Source organism: Lepisma saccharinum, chromosome 15 (genome assembly GCF_977018435.1).
Source record: "Lepisma saccharinum chromosome 15, izLepSacc3.1, whole genome shotgun sequence".
Taxonomy (NCBI): Eukaryota; Metazoa; Arthropoda; class Insecta; order Zygentoma; family Lepismatidae; genus Lepisma; species Lepisma saccharinum.
Window position 1 is genome coordinate 23,135,174 of NC_139243.1, and position 24,606 is coordinate 23,159,779.

The 24,606-nt window shown below is 37.3% G+C and overlaps 1 protein-coding gene across 4 annotated transcripts in view; it reads left to right on the forward strand.

Annotated features, from left to right (window-relative positions):
• Nucleotides 1–24,606, forward strand: part of Tmf (TATA element modulatory factor) — a 77,974-nt gene that overhangs the window by 6,467 nt on the left and 46,901 nt on the right. For 3 of the 4 annotated variants that reach the window (XM_083136739.1, XM_083136742.1, XM_083136741.1), the window contains exons 2-5: nt 8,297–8,440; nt 12,306–12,545; nt 18,706–20,305; nt 23,756–23,857. In XM_083136739.1, the coding sequence (XP_082992865.1) occupies nt 8,314–8,440; nt 12,306–12,545; nt 18,706–20,305; nt 23,756–23,857 (2,069 nt within the window). In that variant the 5' untranslated portion in view covers nt 8,297–8,313. The remainder of the gene's footprint in view (nt 1–8,296; nt 8,441–12,305; nt 12,546–18,705; nt 20,306–23,755; nt 23,858–24,606) is intronic. The other variant, XM_083136743.1, reaches the window with a different exon arrangement.

Here is a 24,606-nt window from a genome sequence, read left to right on the forward strand (position 1 = left end):
CGACTAATATTAGTCGGATTAGTCGTTCGACTAATATTAGTCGTTCGACTAATATTAGTCGGAAACATTCCGACTAATATTAGTCGGAATCATTCCGACTAATATTAGTCGGAAACATTTCGACTAATATTAGTCGGAAACATTTCGACTGATTTCAGTCGGGAACATTCCGACTAATATTAGTCGAAATGACCGAACATGTCTCATTTCCAGACGAACAATCGACTACTTGAGCAGAGGGCTTATTGTCAAGAAGGGAAGCAAAGCAGGTAGGTATTTCTTGGAAAGGTCAGTGACTGGAATCTTTTATCCCTTGATGCCGCGATAGAGCTGGTATGCAAAGGAAAAGCTGACCCTGCTGTAGCTCTATCCCCCCCTACCTCCAGGGGGCGATGCCTACCGTCATTCATGTCGCTATTTTTGTTTTCTCTGAAGGGATACACATTCATAGTTCCGAGAGTTTCTTGGTATTCACAGGCCAGTGCACATTGTTGGTGCAAGAAAGACACCGCAACATTTTAAAAGCAAAACTATCCATTTCTGACCTTCAGATGGATTAGAGGGTTTATGATAAATGCATTTTACTGGAATGGAAATATTCTTAAACTTAAAAAACCGGTCGAATATAAGAAGAGAGTTTACAATCCACCAGCTCTGATGCAAGGTAAGGTAAAATTAATTTAATTAAAAATAAACATTAATTATGTTCGTGGGGCAAATACTAAAATATACGCTGTCCAGAACGATCTCAAACTTGCTGCAGTCGCTAGATGTTAATTTACCTTTCTGCCCCTTATGGGGTACAAATTTGCCAGCAACATCAGTGGCAGAGCGCGCAGGGTGGTTCATTCACATTCACGCCTTTTACGGCTCCGGGTTCGAATTCTGTGGTGGACATGGGTGTTTCTTGTAAGTTTCCACTCATCCATTTCCTGTAATCACAATTCATTCTCATCATCCCGATTAGCCTAAAGAGGCATAAAAGCGATGTAAAATGAGGATAATAATACCAGGTGTAGAAGTATGAAACCGGAATTTGTTTGCAAGAAGTAAATGGCTGGTGTTTGCAACTGAAAAACAATATTTTATTCAAAGTAAGCTCCATTGCTAGTTACACATTTCTCCCACCATTCCGGCAGGTTATGATTGCCACGCCAAAAAAAACGTTCTTCTTTTGAAGCGAACCAGTCCGCGAGCCATGTTCGTACATCTTCATACGAATTGAAGCGCTGTTCTGCAAGAGCGTGTCCCAGTGAGGCAAATAGATGATAATCTGAAGGAACCAAGTCGGGAGAATACGCCGCATGCCCTAGTATCTCCCATTTGAACGCCTCGATCGTTTCCCGGACCCGTTTTGCTGTGTGTGTTGAGGCGTTGTCATGGAGCAGGATGACCTTGTGTTGCCTTGCTTCATATTCCGGCTGTTTGTCACGTAATGCTCGGTGTAAATTGATCATTTGCTGTTGGTAGCGATCTGCGTTAACGGTTTCACCGGGTTTTAGCTTGCAATTCGTTGTCTTCGAACTTTTTCGGAGGTTTGGCACGTTCCTCGTTTCACAAGTCAAAATCGCCACTTTTGAATTTCTTGAACCACTCGAAACACTGTGTTTTCCCTAGAGCATGTTCGCCGTAAGCTTCGGCGCGCATTCGATGCGATTCTGCGGCGGTTTTCTTCAAATGATAACAGAACACCAATGCTGTCCGCAAATCGTAATTCGTACACACAAAACTCGACATGTTCCGGGTGTGCAACACCTTCCTCTGTCTGGCACTCGGGTTACTGTGTTCCGATATAACGTCCTCGGGAGTGGCGTGCAGCAGCTGGCGCTGCTTACGCGATCTTCCGGGCCCTCCACTGCCGGCTAGCACCATCTATCGGCCAATTCCGGTTTCATACTTCTACACCTGGTAAAGAAAGATAGAGGATGTATGTCACTTTGGGTAACCACGACGATGAGGACGAATTGATCAAAAAGAACATCCATGTCCAGCCTAATACTCAAGGGGTGGGGCAATGGGGTCATTTACCCCCTCCAACTATGAAATGTTTTAATATGAAGCTGTAAAACCTACGAAAATAACATTGACGATTTTTCAGATTTTGCAAGAAATTCGATTTTATTCTTACATAAATGAATGGGTTGTTCGCGAAGCGAGATAGGCTCCAGGACTCTGCAGTCTACAATATTTGGTTATTTTATAATTTTAGTATTATAACCTTTAAAGGTTTAATTGATGCATATCTATCAGACGCCCGGATTCAGCCCAGAGTGTCCTTGTTTTAAATCCCCGTCCCGACTTTCTTCGAACTGCATTCACGATGAAAAAATGTCTTTTTTTTCATTTAATTATTTATTGAAATTTCCAGTACAGCAGAAGCCATTTTAAACCGGAAAGAAACAACAGTAAAAAGTACACTGGTGTTAAAACGAACACATTAAACACTAAACAAGACCAAAAAATTAAAAAATTATAATAAAGAAAAGAAAATAAACAAAATATAAATAATAAACAAGACAAGACAGTACCAAGGTAAACAGATTATTTACACAATGCATTACTTATGTACAATGTTTTTCAAGTTGGTGATAAAAGACGAATATGCAGTGAATATATCTACTTGGTTTGAGATGTTGTTGAATTGTTTCGGTAGCCTTTGGAATATTGAACGTTGTATGAGCGAGAGTCTGGGCGTTGCAGTGTGGAAAGTTTCCTTGCTCCGTGTTTTATGTCTGGGCACTCTGAGGGAGAGTTCGTGGAGTTCAGACATGCTCTTCATTATAAGTATCATTGCTATCACATACTTAATTTAAAAATATATCATTTTTTATACATCTAATTATCATGATTGGTTAATTGATAGTCAAACATAGATGGTTTTGATTGATTGATTGATTGATGTTTTAAGTCCACTTTATGCACAGAAAGGCTAATCGGGACTGGACCTACAGTTTACAGTGGAATCGGAACCACTTGAGCCTCAACCGGGTATTGAACCTTGATTACAAGGCAAAGACGCTACCACTGCGCCATCGGGGAGGCCCTCAAACATAGATGGGATTGGGTGCCAGAACTTGAGGGGAGGGGGAGGATTCTATCTTGATTGACAAGGCTTAACACTATGAAAGCATAATATTTCATCTCGCAATCGTCGCATTAACGCATTGACGCATCAGATCACGAAACCAGTTAGAGCGACACATGATCTTTGGACGCAGAGAATTATTTTTTTAAGTAAGTACTTCGCAAACAACAGTTCGCATCTTTTCTTTGTTCCAATTAGGATTTGTCCCCCCCCCCCCACCCAAGACACATGATAATTCCCATCTATGGGCCTGCCTATGTCTTCTTTACGTCTTTATTTGAAGCCGGAACCTTGATGGTGACTGACATCGTGAGTACACAACTCAACGTTTCGGGCCACAGAGACTGTTCTCAATGTTCTCATGCGTGACCTTGTAATGAAGAGATCCCGGGTCTATTCTCTGTGCGCCTAAACATTCGTTTAAAAGCAGTCCAATTTAGCCTGGCTCAGCTCAGCAGAAGAGTGGAGGAATTTGAAAATAATAAGAAAAATATATAGTTCCACTTTGACTAATATTTGTCGTTAACGACTGATTCGACTAATATTAGTCGAAAGACTAATTCGACTAATATTAGTCGAACGACTAATATTAGTCGAACGACTAATTCGACTAATATTAATCAAACGACTAATTCGACTAATATTAGTCGAACGACTAATTAGTCGAAAAAAATTAGTCGACTACTTTTTCGACTAATATTAGTCGAACGACTAATTCGACTAATATTAGTCAAACGACTAATTCGACTAATATTAGTCGAACGACTAATTCGACTAATATTGGTCGAAAAAGTAGTCGACTAATTTTTTCGACTAATTAGTCGATATTTTGTTTCGACTAACGACTAATTAGTCGATGGTGGAAATTAGTCGATGGTGCCCATCACTAAATTTTGAGAGTTAGCCCCCCTCCCCCCAATCATATATACGCCGAATTTGCATAAATTTCATATAGTCTGAATCTCTGGTTCATTCCGCGTACAACGGTATATCACTCATCTCTCTAGGGCAATTAGTCTCCGATCTACACTCATTTAATTGAAACTCTGCATTTTGCTCAAAATCGGCTCTGTACCGAGAGGCTTACATGTGAAAGTGGCCTTGGGCGCCAAGAGGTTAATGTGTCTCCAATGCACGAAAGCTGTTGCCTCTATGTCGTTCCACTACGTGAACCAAATGTTGCATGCATTCGATGATGTAACCCCCGGTCAGTGTTTCCAAGAACATGACAATTTTAACTATGTTTGCCAGGCTTTTTCATAAATAATAGAATTATCTCGGCTCTTAAAACAGTAGAATTTATTAATGATAGGATATCATATGCAGTTTTAGAGGGTAGGTGGTGTAAAATTATTTTAATAAACATACATGCACCAACAGAAGATAAAGATGATAATACTAAAGATGATTTTTATACAGAGTTAGAACAGGTCTTTGATAAATTTTCTCAGTATGATATGAAAATTCTGTTAGATGACTGTAATGCACAGATTGGCAAAGAAGAGACATTTAAACACAGGATTGCTAAAGAAAGTCTTAATGAATTAAGTAATGATAATGGTATAAGATTGATTACTTTTGCAACCTCAAAGAATTTAATTGTGAAAAGTACCACTTTTAAACATAAAGATATCCATAAATATACCTCGTCTTTTCCAGATGGTAAAACTCATAATCAAATAGATCATATTCTCATTGATAAGAGAAGGCATACTAGTATAATTGACGTTCGTACGCATAGAGGTGCTGACTGTTCCAGTGACCATTATTTAGTAATTGCTAAATTAAGAGAAAGACTCTCAGTGACAAATCATAAGCAACAAAATCTAAAAGTTATAAAATTTGATACAGGAAAGTTTACTGATGAAAGAATTAAGAAAGATTACCAAATTAAACTGTCAAATAGATTTGATGTTTTGCAGGATTTAAATGATGATGAAAATATAAATGAAACAGACGTAAATAAGAATTGGGAGCACATACGTAATGCAATAGAATCAGCAGCTAAAGAAAGTATAGGATACCATAAACCGAGAAAAAGTAAGCCATGGTTTGATAATGAATGTCATAATCTAATAGAAATAAGAAATCAGGCTAGACTTAGGTGGTTAAATAACTCTGATGATACAAATCTAAACAATTATAATAGAATAAAGCGAGAAGTTAACCGCACGTTTAGAAGTAAAAAAAAAAAGAGATTACCTGAAAAGTAAAATTAAAGAAATTGAAACAAACAGCAAAAATAAAAATATCAGAGATTTATATAAAGGTGTAAATGAGTTTAGAAAAGGGTGGCAACCTAAAGTAAACTTGATAGAGGTTAAAGACGGTGATTTTCTAGCTGACTCAAGCGATATTCTAAATAGATGGAAGAACTACTTTAATGACCTTTTAAATGTCCATGTAGGAGATAAATCAGAAGTAATTGAAGTCCACACAGCAGAACCTTTAGTTCCAGAACCTAACTTGACTGAAGTTAAATATGCTATTAAAAGGCTAAATAATAACAAGGCACCTGGCATTGATTTAATACCAGCTGAGTTAATTAAATATGGTGGAAATTCATTAATATGTCAAATTCATAAATTTGTTTAATATGGAATAAAGAAGAAATCCCTCAACAGTGGAAAGAATCCATAATTGTTCCTGTGTTTAAAAAAGGTGATAAAATGAACTGCAATAATTACCGTGGAATTTCTCTACTCTCAACAACATACAAAATATTGTCTAACATTATTTTAACAAGACTAACACCAGATGCTAATGAAATTATAGGTGATTATCAATGTGGATTTAAACGTAACAGATCAACTACAGATCAACTTTTTTACATCAGACAGACACTTGAAAAAAAGTGGGAATATAATCAAAATGTCCATCAGCTATTCATTGATTTCAAAAAAGCATATGATTCGGTCAAAAGAGATAAATTATATAATCTATTAGTAGAGTTTGGAATTCCTAAGAAGCTTGTTACTATGATAAAAGTATGCACCAGTGAAACAGAAAGTAAAATTTGTGTGGGTATTAATGTGTCTGACAAATTTACAATTCATGATGGGTTAAAACAAGGAGATGCATTATCTCCATTGCTCTTTAATTTTGCTTTAGAATATGCTGTTAGGAAGGTGAAAGAAACTAAAGAAGGACTAAAATTAAATGGTGTGACTCAGTTGTTAGCATTTGCAGATGATGTAGACTTATTAGGGGATGATATAAATACAATTAAAAATAATGCTAAAATATTCTTCAAAACTGCTAAAGAGATAGGTTTGGAAGAGAAAACTAAATATATGCTTACAGGCCGAAACCAAGTGTTAGGTAATAATCAAAATATAATTATTGATAACAACTCGTTTGAACCAGTTTCCAAATTCAAATACTTAGGAGTAATATTAACAAATGAAAATTATATTAAAGAGGAAATAAAAAGTAGGCTTAATTCAGGAAATGCATGTTACTTCTCTCTTCATAAACTTTTGTCTTCTCGTTTAATATCTAAGAAACTAAAAGTTAAAATATACAAAATCGTAATTTTGCCTGTAGTATTATATGGATGTGAAACTTGGTCCCTTACATTGAATGAGGAACATAAATTGAGAGTATTTGAAAATAAGATCCTTAGGAAAATCTTTGGACCTAAAAGAGATGAGGAGACAGGTGAGTGGAGAAGGTTACATAATTTAGAAGTACATAATTTGTATTCATGTCCAGATATTATTAGAATAATTAAATCAAGAAGACTTAGGTGGTCAGGCCATGTGGCACGAATGGGAGAGGAAAGAGGAGTTTACAGGATTCTTTTTGGGAAACCTGATGGTAAGAGACCGGTAGGAAGGCCAAGATGAAGATGGAGGGACAACATTGAGATGGACCTAAGGGAAATCGGTAGGGATGGAAAAGAGTATATAGATCTTGCTCAAGATAGGGACAGATGGAAGGCCTGTGTTGCTGCAGCCATGAACCTTTGGGTTTAAGAAGGCTAGAGAGTTAGTTAGTTAGTTGCCAAACCGAACCTAACCTAACCTTGCCGTGCATGGTTCGTGGGGCTATTTATGAATGGTTCATGGGGCTATCAGTGAATGGTTCATTGGGCTATCCGTGCATGGTTCATGGGGTTTTCGAATCCGGAGAAGAATACAAAATCAGTAACACGAAAGTAGGTATTTTTCGGTGAAGAATTTTGGAAACGCTGCACACCCACTGATCATAGACAACGCTAGTCAAGATTTGCCTGCCATATTGTGTGTAACTCAACCAAAAAACGAACGAACAATAATTACTCAAATGTGGAAAATTGAAATTATTTTTGTGAAAAAACTAAATGTCACCTTCAAGAATCCTTAGCAATGCAGAATTCGTAAGTACCGATGTGAAATAGAAGAAGATAAAGGAATTTCAGATGTTTCGCAGATACTAAAATTTTAATGTATTTTCCATTGACAAGCGACTGTAAGTTTCGTAGAATAGTTGGAATTAATGTAGAAGTAAATCGGAACCTTAGTAGAATGCATTTAGGGACTTTATTTTAATAACCTGGGCTGCCTAACCTAACTATGAAAGCATATATTGTAAATCGAAATTGAACCATGTTAAAATTGCATTCATATCATGATGAAATTGCAATAAAACAAAAGGATCTGGGCCAATATATATCTTACGACTTTTATATAAGTAGTGAAAAGAAAGTGTTTTGTGCTGATGAGCTAGTTTGGATCCTGGGTAAGGTATGAACATTCCATTGTATTAGTATCTTCATCTATTTCATCAGAACCGTTGACATCATCATTAATAATCCAAAGATTTATGAAAGATATAGCTATAGATGTAAAATAATAAAAAAAAATATGATGCAAATACTTAATGTAAGAACACAATTTGATCTTTAGGTTTATAAATGAGGAATTTCTGTAATTTAACATCGAGAAAGAAATTTGATATTGTTAAGATTCTGAAGCAACACTAATAACACTTTTTCTGAAAATATTCTTCTTCTTTTTTTTGACCCTATCAACTGTTAGTCAATTTTAGTCATCTTTCTGAGTTTTTTGCAAAATATATTTAGTTCACTATGCACTTATTTTTCACGAGAATGAAAAAAATATATATACTGTTTGTTAGATCGTCAAATTACATCTTCTTGCATTAACATATGGATATTTGAATAAAATAGTTGAGTGGTTGTTAAATAATAATTGTTATTATTTACAGGATAATTCGGAGAAATCATGAGTTGGTTTGATGCCACAGGGTTTGCAAATTTGGCAAAATCAGCTTTGAAGGAAGCGCAAAAGACGATAGACAAAGCTTTAGACATTAAGGAAGACGAATTGAGGCCTGTGTATCAAAAGAAAGGTAAGTTTGTTATTGGGATTTAAAAGAATAAGTTCGGATTTTCTAATCACTTTTATACTTAGGTTATTTTAGGTGAATTACATTTAGTTACCGTACTATTTCTGCACACTCCTTCCTTTCCTGGGTATGTGCAGAAGATTTTATTAACAGTAAAAGAGACTCCCAACAGTTTGTTTATATTCATCAATAATATAATGGACAACATGGTTTCAATCTTGATTGTTTTGCAGTTGCTTATATATTGTTACATTTTTAATCCATTCTTTGCTCTTGACAATGACTTACCTGTCCTTGTGTTGAATCATCAAATAAATAAAAATACAACCACAATTTTTTTTTACTTTGATGTTGCATATATAATTGGCTGTGGTTACACAATATGCAAAGCTAATAAAAGTTGCAACTTATAAGAGCAACCATCTCTCACTCACATTGAAATTAATAGTTTTAGTGACTTACAAATACCAAAATTAGTATTCTCAGAACTTAAAGAATATTTATCACCAAATTTGCATATTACAATACTCCTACACACTTTGCAAAAATAGTGCAACACAATATATGCCATAATTTACAATGTCTCGTTCAGTGATACATGTCATTTTAAGAGTAGTTTTCAATGATAGTTTGGGTCCTTCTAAAGACCTTGAAATTGGTAACTTTCGTGCCATCTGTGTCACCTCTGGGCATGGACATCCACAGCATTTTTTCCAGGGAGGGACAAGTAAGGTAATTTTTTCCAGGGAGGTCAAAGGAGCCATATTTTCCCCAATAATAGTGATGCCCATTCAAAAAACACTATTTCAGTCTAAAATTATCATGTTTCTTCAACGATTTTATAATAATTAATATAGATTACTGTGACTGAAATGAAATTATGTGTGAAATATATTATTTTTAGGTGGACATTCATTTTCCAGAGGGGGGCATGACCTCCCCCCTTGCCCCCCTTCCGGACATCCATGCCTCTGGGTGCTAAAAGTAAAAAATATTTTCATTCAAAATGACTGACTGACCCACACTAATTTCAGATCTAATTTTTTTTTGCACAGTTTCTTCATAACACTTTGAGAGGTAGTATTTACTTACGTTGTTTCATAGGGTGGTGCAAAATGTATGCATTGTTTTTCAGAACTGTATTGTTTATTTTCTTCAGTAGGATGTCAACTGCAACAAATGTTCTACTTAAATCTAAGTAATATTGCAAACACTTAGAATGTCCTTCATTTGAACATATTGGGACTGGGTCTCCTATTAGCACTTTTGAACGCACATGTAAAGCTGCATCGCAATGTTTGTTTCCTGACAGTGCTGAGTGACTTGAGAACACTGCTCTGTATGAATGAAATGCCTCATCACTAGAGCCCGGAAGTTTGGCAAAATGCCTCTTTTTATCTACTGCATATATTGATAAAATTTTTCCGGATATACGTTTCTTATGTTGTTTCGAATGTTTTGGAAGCCTTTTCATTTTGCCTATTTTGCCTATTTGGGACCCCACTGCCTATTTTTATTAGAGTCCCGAATATAATAGTAATTTACTAATTTACCGTGCATTTTGCATTAACTCCAAAATATGTATGTACACAAATAATTTGAAAACTTTATTTTGTCTGGATTGTTCTTTCCCCAGAAATATGTTTTATGTGCAGAAGGTGAAATTATGCATTTTTATGTGAAATAAGACTTCACAGCTTGCATTGCAGGTGTATGGTCGGCACTTCGACTGAGTATGGCGAGATTGCAAAGCAACAATAACAATAAAGAAAAAGTTTTTACCAAAAAATCTGCTCCCTACTTATAATACACTTTGTTCACATGGGGCTGGCTACTAAGTAATGTTATACTTGACTCGGTGGCACATTTCAACAACTTGGGGTCACATTTGAAGACCTCCATTTGAGCCATCCTCACTCAGTAGCTCCATCTGCAGGTCCATGAGCAGATCAAATAGTATAAATATCACTAGAACAACTGAAACGGTTTCATGTGAAAAGCAAATTCAAACTCTGTCCCGCAGAAAGAAGCTGGCAAAGAGCCAAGGAATCCACTAGTGCATGTAATTTGCAGCCAGACTCCTCAACAATAACGAACTAGTGTAATTGTGTTTTTTTTTTACTATATAAATAGAATTTCAAAGTAAGTTCATGCTAAAACTGGACTTGAGTTACGTAGTGAAATGATGGCATGTGGTGTAAGTTATGCCATATCAGAATTTTAAATGTTACATTGCCATAAATAAGGCTCGGAAGTTTTAAATAATTTTAAGGTTATTCTATAGTTCTATAGGTTATTTTTTTTTTTTAGATATTTTAGGTCATCGACTTCCTTGCCCTAGTCATAAACAAATTGCATTTCTTCCTTGATTGTGACACTGATGGTGACAAAGTGGCGGAAATATTTGAAGGTGCAATTTGCATAATGTTACAGCCTCCTCAGCATATGTCACTCTCCTTTGTCTTCCAGAAATTGTTGAGCATGATTTTGCGTTAATTGTGCTTCAACGAAAGACTTGTGTACTTCCTGTTTTCGGATTCTGCTCTAAGTTATGTTCAGCATTGGTTGAGCAGCTGGGAGCATATATGTATATCTTTATGTAAGAAATAAACATGGTACTTTAGTATTATATGGACTACCTGGTTAGGTTAGGTTAGGAGTATTACCCATTCAGGATCTTTGTCCTAACCTAACCTAACCAGGTAGTCAGTATAATACTAAAGTACCATAAATGCTTGGAGGTTATTAATACTTAAAAAAAAAAAAAAGACAGATAACAGGTTCCAAAGCTGGATTTCAATGCCAACTAGTACTTGACATGTAACCCCAAAACTTAAAATGATATCAATAAGAAAAAAAGTTTAGAAAATGCTCCAACTAATGTATATGCTTGATTGGTGATATATATATGTGGTTTGAGGAGGAGTTATGCCCTTTGACTTCACCCTGTAGCCATCTCTGGTTTCATATGTACGGTTACTTTTATTATAGCATACATAAAAAATATAGTGCAGTAGCAACTGTGAAGCTGTAGGGATAAAATTGTTATTGTTTTGTGTCGATTCGCCAGTGGGTAGAGGCACATATTTATGGTGAATAAGAGACTAAGATTTCGGTACAAAAACTGGGCATATTTCGGAATCAAAAGCAGTATATAAAATGTCATTTCATGTTAAATTGGTGAATAAAAACCTAAATTTGATTAAAAAACTACACTTAGTACACAAAATTAACATTTCACTTCTAATAGCACATTCATATACTTATCAGAGTATTAAGTTTATTCCAGTGTAAAGGAGTCCATTTTTGCTTCTCGAATATATACTGCAGAATTAATCAATTTTCTGTGATTTGCATAACTCACAGAATAATTCAGATCTCAGAAGGTGTCGTGTCTGTAAATAAAATAAATTTTGTGTTTAAGAGTTTATTTCGCATTTTTCAGTTCATTTCGCATCATTTCATGACAAAACATGGTAGCAAAATGCACCTCACACCTTTCAGAAATATGAAAAAATAACATTACAATGTGTTATTTCACATTTTGTGTTTTCGTCAGAGAAAATATGCATGCCCTTACCAATGAGAAAAGCTGGTTGTCTTGTTCTTTACATGCTGTGAAACTTGTCTGTGTACTTCCGGCAACACCCTCCTCTCTGTCATACTTCTATCTCCCTCCCTTCCTCTCTCTCTCTCTCTCTTTTTCTCTCTCTCTCACACACACACATATAAATTCAAAATATATACTAAATTTTTCGAATTACATATTTCAAGAAACTTTGAATGTTACACAGTATAGTATCAAACCAGTTGAATACAAAATCCCTGTTTCACCATTGCCATGGGGTAATAGTGTTACATTTTTCAGTTTCACCTGAAGAAGATGCAGAGAGCTTTTTTGCTGCTTGGGGATTGAAATCAGGTGCCGGGAATAAATTTGGCAAAGGTGAGAATCCCGAAGAACAGCCAGGCACCCACGTGCCCCCGACCCCGGCCTCAACGCCAACAGATCCAAAACTCTCCGGCAAAGCCACGTCCCTAAGCACAAGCTTGTGGGGTTCGTTCACTGGATCATTTTTCGAAAATCCAAAAACTCGCTTGGATGATGGTGAGTTGATTGTCAGCATGGATATTTGTTTATGGCATGCCTGAAGCTTTAGAAAATTCACAATTTTTGCTGCACAATTTTTTTTTGTCCTTGCTACCCTGCATTCATTTTGCCCATATACGTATAATGTAAGCATCACATACCTTACGTAATGTCCTTTTTCTTTTTCATTTCTACTTTTCAAAACTTTTTCGTCAACACTTGTTCTATCTATGTACAGGTGCCGTTCTGTGTATGCATGTTGTATGGAACCCATAGGTGTCACAAGGAGAGGGGGGGGGGGTCAAACCCACCAGCCAACCCCCTCTCTCCTTGGAAATTGTCACATTCATTTAACATTTGGAAAAAATAGATGTATTTTGTGGGGATATTAATAGGCGAGAATAAAACTAATAACATATTATTATTAATGAAAGAAATGTGTGTGTGCATAGATACACTATGATTTATGAACATACCACAATGTTTTTAGTGGTTCTTATGATAAACACGGTAACAATAAGAAATGAACTTGAAAGGTACCAGAATCTTTCTTCCCAGAAAGAAAACACTGCTTATATGTATATATGCATTTGATTTGTGTGAATATGCTTTTCTTATGTTAGAGCTAATTAGTATACTTAGTTCAGTTGAATTAGGATCCCTTACTTTGTAGCATTATACATTGTCCACTCTGCCACAGAGATTGGTTCCTTATTTGTCTCCAATTGTAGTCGTTGCACCTGCCTATGCAAATATGCTTTTCCTGCAATATATTTATAAGAACTATCTTCATTATTTCGAATGTACAATCAAATGCGGGTGTAAGGGGTACCTTCCACATAGGCGCCCAAAAGTCAACCTCACTTCCACATAGTACACCCTGGACTGAAGACTAACGAGGGTCTGGCGACTGGTACTATGGCCAGTATAATTTTTTGTGTTGTCCTGTTTTTTGTCCTTGTGTGTGTGCTGAGTTTACAGCCTCAGCTTTTAACAGAAGTCAGAAGATTTTAAGATTTTTAGTTATGCAACATTAGAGTTGTTATTTGTAATGATATGGGGCAAACCCCCATATAATGTGAAGGGTGCAAAATAGCCTAAGTGCTGATGCACCCAAAATTTTAAATTCAAATTCAAAACAATCAAATCACATATATGTATATATTCCCAGGTATAATCGATGGAAATGAATGAAGTTACATGTGCTTCTGTCTATACCTTATGTACGGGCACGTATCTAGAAATATGTTTCAGGGGGTGTCCGAACCAAGTGTCTCAGGAATAATAATAATAATAAAGTTTAAATTAAAATAATTATATTAAATAAAATTATTACTAATTACAATACATAAATTTACATTATATTATTATTATACGAATAGGTAAAAAGACTGTATAACAATAGAGATATAAAGGCACATATTCATTATGTAGCTTAAGATTGGAATAATTTACATAAAAACAAGTGCCCTGGCAATGAAATTAATGTCAAATAGATGAATAATTGAATATTTATTGAATATCAAAAATGATGTTACATGCAGTTGGAGAAAAGTAAGTTTCTGATTAATATTTTATGCATATTGAGTAGTAGTGTACATAAATCTTCTTTGTAATGTCATTCAAAGCCGTATGATCCCAATATAATCCTTGCCTTCTAAAAAGTTCCGAGGAAATTAATAACCATTGATTATGCAACAAAAGCTAATATTTTCATTACTTAATTTTAGTACTTGGTGAGTCTTTTGGGGGGGGGGGGAGTGTCCGCACCCCTGGACACTCTAAATACGTCATTCCTGTCCTTCAAAGCCGTATGGTCCCAATGTAACCTTGTCTTGTAATAAGTTCAGAGGAAATTATACAACAAATGCTAAACGAGTATATTTTCATTATATTTAATTTTCGTACTTAATAAGTCATTCTGGTGGGGGGGGGGGAGTCCAAACCCCCTAAATACGTTCTTCCTGTCCTTCAAAGCGGTATCATTCCAATATAATCCTTGTCTTCCAATAAGTTCAGAGGAAATTATACTAAAAAGGCTAAAATTATATATTTTTCATTATTTAATTTTAGTACTTGATCAATCTTTGGGGGGGGGGGGTCCGGACCCCCTGGACCCCCTAAATACGTCCTTGCTTATGTATTCCCATTTGTTATATATATATACAAGGTATTTCTGTGACCGTGTTACAGACTTGCAGGGATGATGGAAGGGAACAAACACAGCAAAATGAGATAGGGAACCCTGGTCCGGAATGCCCCTGTCAAAAGTTACAAGCCAAAACCTTTGAAGGGCAGGCAACCATGCACAATGCAGAAGGAAACCATAAAAGATGTCTGGGGAAGCGGAAAACAAACACAGAAGAATCACTGTAGTGGTTTTAATGAGTAATAACTGCAGCAATCATTACAGTGGTTGTTCAAAGTGACGTCCTCCTGCCTCGATACGCATGACAGCGTCGCAATAATCTCTGTCGCATCCGCTCTAATATCCCAGGAGTCGTTTGGACCATATCACAGGCTGCAAGGATTCTTGCCAAGAGTTCCTCCACATTGTCTCGTAGACAACACTTTTGACATGACCACACAAAAAGAAAATAAAGTGGGGTCAGATCAGGTGAATGAGCAGGCCAAGCAACATGTCCGCCTCTCACTATCCACCGCTGTGGGAAGGTCTACATCAGAATATCACTAGCACCAGCTACGAAGTGGGCTGGGGCCCAATCATGCTGATTCCACATGCGTTGAGGAACAAGGAGTGAGACATGTTCCAATAACTCGGGGAGGATGTCTCTGAGAAACACAGATTACCCTGGCCCAGTTAATCATGGTGGTAAAAGGTACAGACCTATTAAATGTTCGCCGACAATGCCTGCCCACATGTTTACAGCAAATCTGGGTGTTCTTTGTGGGTGTTCCTTCATCAATTTCATCATATCACCACTCATCCTCATCGTCACAATTAGCTAAATGTGTCAGGAAAGTGAAGTAAAATAAATCAATAAATAAATGAGGTACCAACTGATAAGTCTAACAAAATAATTTTGATGTGACATAATACTAAACTTATAATTAAACATCACACATTTGCAATGCTTGCTTACTTAAATTCCATTGAATTTAAACTGCCCACGTGAGCTTGCAACAGTAGGAGGATACATTTCTTTACAATGTTAGCGATTGTGTGTGCATTTTTTTACCTCAGCGGCTGGTCATTTCCAATAGTTTCCAAATGGAATCAGGGAGGATACCAATATATCTTGCAGATCAGTGTTGATAGCTATCACTCCACCAGGGTAAACACTGTCTTCATATCACTAAATACCAGTCGCCCACCTGAGTATTGTTGGGTTAAAAATTTTGTGGGGTATCCTTGTTCTGATGAAACTCATTATTTGAATAAAATAGGTGTACAATTTCATCTGATGAATTTGAAACAACATGGATTTTTTTTGTATTTCCGGGCAAATTGGCACACTATCTTTTCATGGATGTACTATGGACACGAAGTGGTCTATCTCCATTGAGAAACATGCATGACACCTTTTTTTTTCATGATGTTTTTTAGCTGCACATGCAAAGTCTACAGAAGCCTGAACGATAGCATCAGTATTTTTGCTCATGACTGCCTGTCTCAGCAGAGATTTTGCTCTTCCAGCAATCCCGTCTACTACTCCTTTTCCATGGGATGTATCAGATTATTTCGAGATAAATGACCTCTTAAACTTATTTTTAAATTCTGAGGATCACTCCAGATTGGGATTGCATTGTCTACATTTGGACTTTCACATAGGAAAATCACTTGAAATCAACATGAACATGGAACAAAAGCCAATTTACGGTGAAGATATTCAATCATGATGGATAGTACACTTTCCAGCTTCCTCCCTTTTCACCGTACAATAAATCTGTAACTCAACTACATATGGATGAAAGAAACTGCATGTAAGCTAAAAAATTAAATTAACTACATACACTACCAGTGTTAGCAGTCAATTGTATTGTAGTAAATCCTAGCAGTAGGATTCCTACATCATAATGTGTGCTAATAGTTAATGGAGTTATAAGAACTGTGTTGCACTGTACTGATGTGCCTGATAATTTCTGAAGTCACACACATCACATTATATGTCACTGTGATGTGTGTGACACAGTTGTTTCCACTACTCCCAGGAACGGGAGTTAAAATTTAGCCGTTAGGTGTCTACTTTATCGTCAGAATAATGTTGCTTCTATGAGAGGATATCAAGAAGTAATTGAGTAAATTTTTTACAGCCTGAAGGGAATGTATTCACAAAAACTGAAATATACATTTTGAAGGTAGAACATTACTCTACGTTTCCACATAACAGCCATTCACATTTATACATTTGTTCCACCGTGACAACAATTTTTCGATGCCCATGCTGTAAAAATTGTTCGGCTGGACGCGTAACCAACAATGCACGGCTGTCACAACTTCCGTGTCGCAGCTGAAGTGTTTTCCGGCAAGGTGTTCCTTCAGTGGGCCAAACAGGTGAAAGTCTGATGGAGCCAGGTCTGGACTTTATGTTGGTGCTTCAGAATTTCCCAATGCCAGGAATTAATTTTTTTCGTCACTGATGCAGCCACATGGGGACGAGCATTGTCATGGAGAATGATGACCTCCTCCAGAGATTTTGTTTTGGACGTTTACGGCACAGGCAGTTCATACACGATCCAGTGTGGCACAATATGCAGCAGCATTTACAGTTGCTCCTTTTACCCCAAATTCAGCTAGAATGACACCATGACGGTCCCAGAAAACAGTAAGCAAAACCTTTCCTACAGACGTGATTGTCCTGAATTTTTTGGGTGGGGTTGAGTTTGTGTGTTTCCATACCATACTCTGTCGCTTTTGTTCAGGGGTGTAATGAAAAACCCACGATTCATCCTGGTAACAATGCAGTCAAGGAATGCCTTTCCAGCCCTATGGTACCAGAGCAAATGCTCAAGACTGTATCCCATACGGTCCTCCATGTGGTGTGAGCTGTCCGGGGACCCATCTCGCTGACACTTTGCGATACCAAAGTTCTTCATGGATGATGGGGTATGCACTGCCATATGAAATGCCCACTGCATCCGCTGTTGTTTGGATTGTTGACCGCCGGTCCTCCTGAATCAATGCCTCCACAGCGTCAACATTGCTCTGTGTGTGGGATGTGCGAGACAGTCCAGAACTGGGTTCATCAAAGACATTTACATGCCCTGCGTTGAACTTTGCACACCAGTTACAGACATTTGTGTCATGCACGTGTCACCATACACTGCACACAACTCACGATACATTTCAGGTGGTCTCTGCCCCTTTGACCACAGAAACCGAACACACACTGCAACTCAACTGTGTCGAACGTCTCAAGCGTAGCTGCCATTTTGAAACAACTGCCTCTCTGCATGCGCAAGGTGGCACCTGCCATCTCGTGGAATGGTGGCGAAATACATGTACTTCTAAATGTATATTTCAGTTTTTGTGAATACATTTCAGTTTGGCTGTAAAAAATTTACTTGATTACTTTTTGATATCCCCTCGTAGCTCCCCCAGTTTTTTGTCCATATCAGAAAGTATAAAATTTTGTGATGAGTGTGACAATACATGAGTATGCAATTGAGAAGTCTGTTACTAGCCTATAGAAGGGCCATATAGAAATATTTCTTTATTATCTGGGTAGAGAAGATCCTGCTATTTAGTTCTACATTATTTTAATGAGTTTACCAGAATTTTTTGTTAGCTGGCAAAGCAATCATAAAATCAAATAAAATGCATCATTTTGAAAAAAAAATTAATGTTGAAAAATCTATTTTTTAAATATCTATGTGCAAATTAACAAACAAGACAAATTCATATTAAAAATATTCAGGCCTTTTATTATGAACTTTCAGTGTTTTGATATCTTGATAGAGAAATTTTACTTTTGGTTGTGTGAGTTTGACCATGGAATTGCCCATCAGCACTGAATTAATCAAAGGTTCAATTTGAAGAATGTGGCTTACATTTGTATGCGTTTAGGTGAAATTTTTACAACCTGCCAGAAAGAATTTTAATATTCTTGACACTAAATTAATTGATTTTTAAATACATACTTGTTATTTTGCATTAAAATTTCTGTATTAAACACCGTAATTATGTACCATTGTGATATATATTTTTCTTTCCTAGATGGCCAACCTTGTGAAGCAGAATGTTCAAGTGATGATCCTGTTTCAAGTCAACCGAAAAAGTGTGATAATTCTTCTATGTTCCTTACGTCAAGCTCAACAACAAGTGGTGCAAAATCTTCTCTGCAGGAACACTTGGACAGTGACCAAGGTTGGAACTGGGGTGGCATAAATTTGGAATCTACGATGGATGGTGACACAGAAGCGTTGCTACGTTTAAAGGAAGGACACGAAGAGGATAGCCTCTTTGACGACTCGAGTGAAATGGATGGTTTCAGTAGAAGTAAGCTCGTTGTGGGAAGCATAGATAGTGAGAGAGAGAGTGTGCCTGATATAGGGAGTGATTGTAGGTTGCACAGTGTGAGTGAAAGTCAGGATGAATCGAAAATTGAGAGTGAGGAGTTGGATGCTTACGACAAGGATGAGAGTGAAAGGACGTTGTTACTGCAGGTGGCCGAAAGTGGCAATTCTATGCATGTAGAAACATCCCACAATGTGCCTAGTACACGTTCACAATCGTACCCTGGTGCGCGACTCTCCATACATTCTACAGGCAGCCCCGAGGAAGGAAGTGAAAAGAAATCTTCGGAAAGTGTGGAAGTTTTGGGTTCGAGCGCAAGTACGTCTCCGGAGTCTGAAATGCTTCGGTCGTCGTCCGAGGTGGCTGCCATCAAGAAGGCATCGCTGCAGATCAGCATGCTGTCAAGAGACACGTCGAGAGAGGTTGTAAGTCACAGTTCTCCAGAGTCCGTTGAAGTCATTCCAGAAAGCCTAACATCACCTAGTTCCGTCGAAGTTCTCGGTAGTAGCCGGGCATCATCTTCGTACACGTCTCCGACAGATCCCGAGCATACGTTGGTAGCTCGGGTAGCTTCTACCTTGAATGCTGAACTACAATGTGCCCTCAGCAAGTACCATGAAGGACAAAGCACTAGTATTTTCTCGTCCGCACCGGAAACGCCTGCTAGCGAAGATGCATCGAAATCGCTGGATCTGCCATCATTTGACTCAGCATGTGATAGCATTGAAAAAGTTTCGCCTGAGAGCGTTGAGGTGATACCAGAAGAAGAAACAAGCTATGCAGAAAGTATGCACAGCTCAACATCTGCCTCTAGCACAACAACCACAACCATAATGGAACCTAAGTCAGAGATCGAAGTCGTGAAACCCCCTAGTGAGAGCGAACTAAAGCCTGCAAGTCATAGCAGATGCCTCGAATCAGAAAGTTCCCTGTCAGACAGCAAAACAATGCTCGATAGTGGTGGCACGGAAGTGATGGACAGCAGCTCGGACACAGTCATGCCATCGGACAGGGAGATTGAGTCCTCCAGTGCGGATACACATTCCGAACCAGTTGAGCCAGGTGCTGAGACCTCCGGCTTAGTGTCTGTTAATGTTAGTGAAATTAGTGAACATACCAATGTTGAAACTTCCGAAAATAATCTAGTGAAACAAGTGTGTAGTACAGAAAGTCAGAATTCTAGTGAATCAGGTGTTTTAAATACAAGCTCATATGTTAGAACTATGTTAGCGGATGCCATGATAGAGAAAGAAGAAGAGAAAGATGCTGCTAGGGAGCAATCACCTATTTCTTCAGAAAGGTAGGAAAGAATCCATTAGTTATAAAAAATGTGATTGTAAATATACTGTTGATATGAGAGGCATAGAATACAAGTCATGTTAAATTTTTTGCTGATGGTAACAATGTGAAATGTACAATACACCAGGGCATGAAATTTCAAGTTTGAAGTCAGTCGCTGGACTAAAATCTTTGGTCGCCACTATTTTATATTGATAAATAATAAAAATATGAGCAATTATTAAGAAGAACATACCTTAATAATTAATGTTTATGTAGCGCTGTCGTTCTGCACTGAAGTACCACTTATCAGTTGCAACTGCTGGGTCAAACACTGACCGGAAGGGGGGGGGGGGGGCAGGTTCATTTACGGAAACTCTGAGAAAATCATCCAGCATCTCAGTCTTTAGAGAGTTCCTGTAAATAGTCTTGAGTCTGTTGTGACAGCTGAAACCTCTCTCACATGAAGCTGTGCTCACTGGTAAACAGCACAAAATGTCAAAATCTGGAGCAAATTGGTTAATCTTGCTGAACACTCCTCACTGTGAATCTTCTCCAGCATCTGATTCAAAGTCAGAGAAGGAAACAAAAGTTTGTATTCTGCCCACTCTGCTAACAGAACATCCATTTTCTAATTATAAAGGCTCGGGTTCAAGTACATGTAGAGCTTCTTTATTTCTTCTATCCCAAACTGAAGAATATTTTCTTTGGGAGGCCAACCCAAGGTGTCGAAAACATGCAGAGATACAATCACATCTGTTGATATAGATTGCAATCTTTCTGTGATGTGCACCTTCGCATTGTTAATTAAGTTTCCTCTAACAGTCTGAAACTCTCGCTCTCCATTTTGAATGTATGTGAGCTGCACATCCCTGATCTTCCCTGAAATTGATACATGGTCCAAGAAATCTTGTTTGCTTGGTCCAACATTAGATTCCAGGTCAGCCAAAACTGAAATACAGTGTTCAATTCTTATTTTCAGAGATGAAATCAAAAGACTCTTATTTTGCAGTGCCACGCTTAAAGGGTTCAGTTTCCTGTAGAAATCCAAAAGGAAGTACAGAAGCTTAACAAATTTAAATTTCTTCAAACTTTTCAGCAAACCCTTAGCTTTAGCGCCATCATTGTCTTTTCCATGGGTCACCTGTTCAAGATGGTTCACAACAGCTTTCCATGATTGCAAGAGATCTCTTACAGCACTTTCTTTGCTGGCTAACCACCTAATAGTGTGGATATCATTCAGTTTTAGAATTTCTTCTATAACTTCTGCCGTTTCTCTCAAGAGGTGAAGTCTTTAGCAGAGCCATGATAAAACTGAAAAATATTCCTAATCACGGAATCAAATGCTCTAAGATATTTAACTCCAACACAGCTAACTGCAAACGGTGTGCAAGGCAGTGAATATTTATAATTTTATTACAAATTTCTTTCATTTGCACACCCGATCCTGATTTGTGCCCGACCATATTTGCTGCACCATCAGTACCCAAGCCTACAATGTAATACTCGTTTCTGTATTTATTTTAACCTATTGCCCAATCTAAAATAATCAGTTATGGCTGTGAAGTGACCAGCAGAAGTAGCGTTTGGGAACTCTATTACTCCTAAAATGTCCTCTTTGATGTGACCATCAATTGCATCCATGTATCGAATATACACATTTGCATGCTCGACTGACAATCTATCTGTGGATCCATCAATCAGAAGGCTAATGTATGTACTTTTCTTTATTTTCTCCACTAGATCTAACTTCAAAGTTTCAGCTATGAAATGAATAAATTCTCTGCATTGCTTTTTATTGCCATACTTAGGTAGAACACTCACACTTAATTTTCCTGCCAAACACAGCAGATCTGCAAAGTATTTAAATGGCTTCTCATGTTTAGCTACGTAGTATGCTACATTAAATAAATTTGGGGTCGGCATTGAGTGGACACGGGGTTTTCAATTGGCTCGCTTTCCAAAACCATGTATGAATGTTGGATTGAGATGTTCGGGCATGTTTGACACACATTTGAAACAACAAAATTTTAGTCGCCAGCCCCAAACATTTGGTCGCCAATGGCGACCTGGCGACCGGAAATTTCATGCCCTGCAATACACAAAAGTAATTTTTCAACCAAATTTGAGGCATTGTGCAATCTCTGAGGGTAGTGCGCTAACAGTAGAGTACATCATTTTCTGCTCATTCCTCATTGGAGTTTCACTTCTCAGTTTGTGTTGAAAATGGACACACACATTTCGACATATATGTGCATGTTCCTGGTTGCTGGTGTTTGTTTCTGACATACAGGGGCTCAAGAAATCTTTTGTGATACATATGACCAGCTAACTTATTTGATTGATATTGATTGATTTGTTTCATTTTACTTCGCGTTTCTGCCATTTTTAACTAATTTCAAAGATGGGGATGAGTGATGATATGATGAAATTGATAAATGGATCCTCACAAACACCATGCCCAGGCATTTTTCTCAGAAGCAGGATAAATAAGATGTTGGGATTACGTATAAAAGCTCACTGCATATTTAAAAGGTAGGTATGGATAAAAATTTGCAAAAAAAAAAAAAAAAAGGTGAGGAGAGGGTTAGAAACCTCATCCATACATGGTTACATAAGGTACATGTCTGGTTCTATGAATTTGATGTTATTGTGTTAACACGAGGAGTAAAATTTGCACCTTACATGAAGTATTGTTTCATTAAAAAAAAAAAAAATGTGAGTTTTCATCAGATTGGGTATTTGTTCCACCGATGCCATGTGATATTGCTGACCTAAAGGAGCATACATCGCAGCGATAAACACTTATCAACAGGCCCATGTTGATGCGAGTGTAGCAAGTAGCAGACTATTGTGTCAATTGTGCCGTGTCACCTGTGGTGCAGACATTGAACATTTGTAGGTGTCAAAAAAAAACAACTGATTTCCTTGTTCGTTCTGGACAGGTTTCATTAACGTACGTTCAACACTTTACTTGCAATAAATTTTTGTAACCCGTCAATAATTTGCGAAACACCTGCCCTTCATACTAATTATTAAATAAAACTCATAATGGAAATTAGCCATTATGTTCTGTTACTTGAAAACTGACAATTTACATCTTATACAAGTATTGATTTCCACTACCGTAATTTTGTATTGAATAGCTCTGCTTGGATATTTGACTGCCTTAGGTTATTCCTTTAAAATGAGCTAATCTCAAAATTATATAACACAGGATGACAAACATATACGTTAGCTGCCGGCCTTCATGGCAAATTCATTACAACACTTTATGCACAGTTGGGCTAATTGGGACTGGGCCTACAGTTTAAAGTGGGATCCAAACCACTATGTGCTTCCAGCGGGTATTGAACCCAGGACCGTAATTTTATTTTAACCTTTAAAAATTTAAGTAGAAGCTCTTATGTCATGCATGTTTCAATGATGTTTATATCTAATGAAAACTATATTTCTTACTTTTATGTGATAGTCGGTCAGACATGGTGAAAGTGGAGTCCGAGCAGACGAGTGGACAGACATCGGGAGATGAACTGGAAACCACGACTTCTTCAGACATAGAAATTATCTCAAGGTTTGTTAGTTAATGCATTTTGAACATATGTATTTTTGTTTGTATGTATGAATGTGTGTGTGTTAAAGTAAGTAAAAATAAAGTTCCCCATGCATATTGCGATAAAGGCTAGGGGAGGATATGAAGGTCATTTTTAGAGATGATGTGATCAGCACCACTTTCTGGTCAGCTTTACCTGCCAGAGTTGCCCCCCAATTAATGAGGCTGGGTGAACCCCAGAGCTGCTTTATGCAGAGAGAAGGCCAGAAAATTTGTAACCTTTATTCACCCTGGGAATTGAACCTGGGTACCTATGTGAGGAACTTTTCTCTTTTTTGTACTTATTACACTGTGGGGTATATACAGTGTTTGGAAAGTTACTTTTAACAGAGTTACATTTATTTGGTTCAAAAATTAACTAAGTTGCAGTTACTTATTTTATAAAGTAACTCACCCTAGCCTAGCTTAGCTTCCTTGGCTTAGGCAATTTTATGAAAATCCTTTCACCATCACATCCGCAGAATACATATAGTTGGAAACATAGAGTTGCCAAATTTAGCTCTTCCCCCATTTTAACAATTTAAGTGCAACAGAGTAACTGTTGATATCTTTACTTCTATTGCAAAAATAAACTCTGTTGCAGTTACTTATTTTTAAATGTAAGTTAGATTTTCTCATACAAATAAACTGTGACTTGTAATTGCATACCAGTTATTTTCAAACAATACCTGCATCTTCTTCCCCAGAGATATAGTCAGCTGAATCTGCTA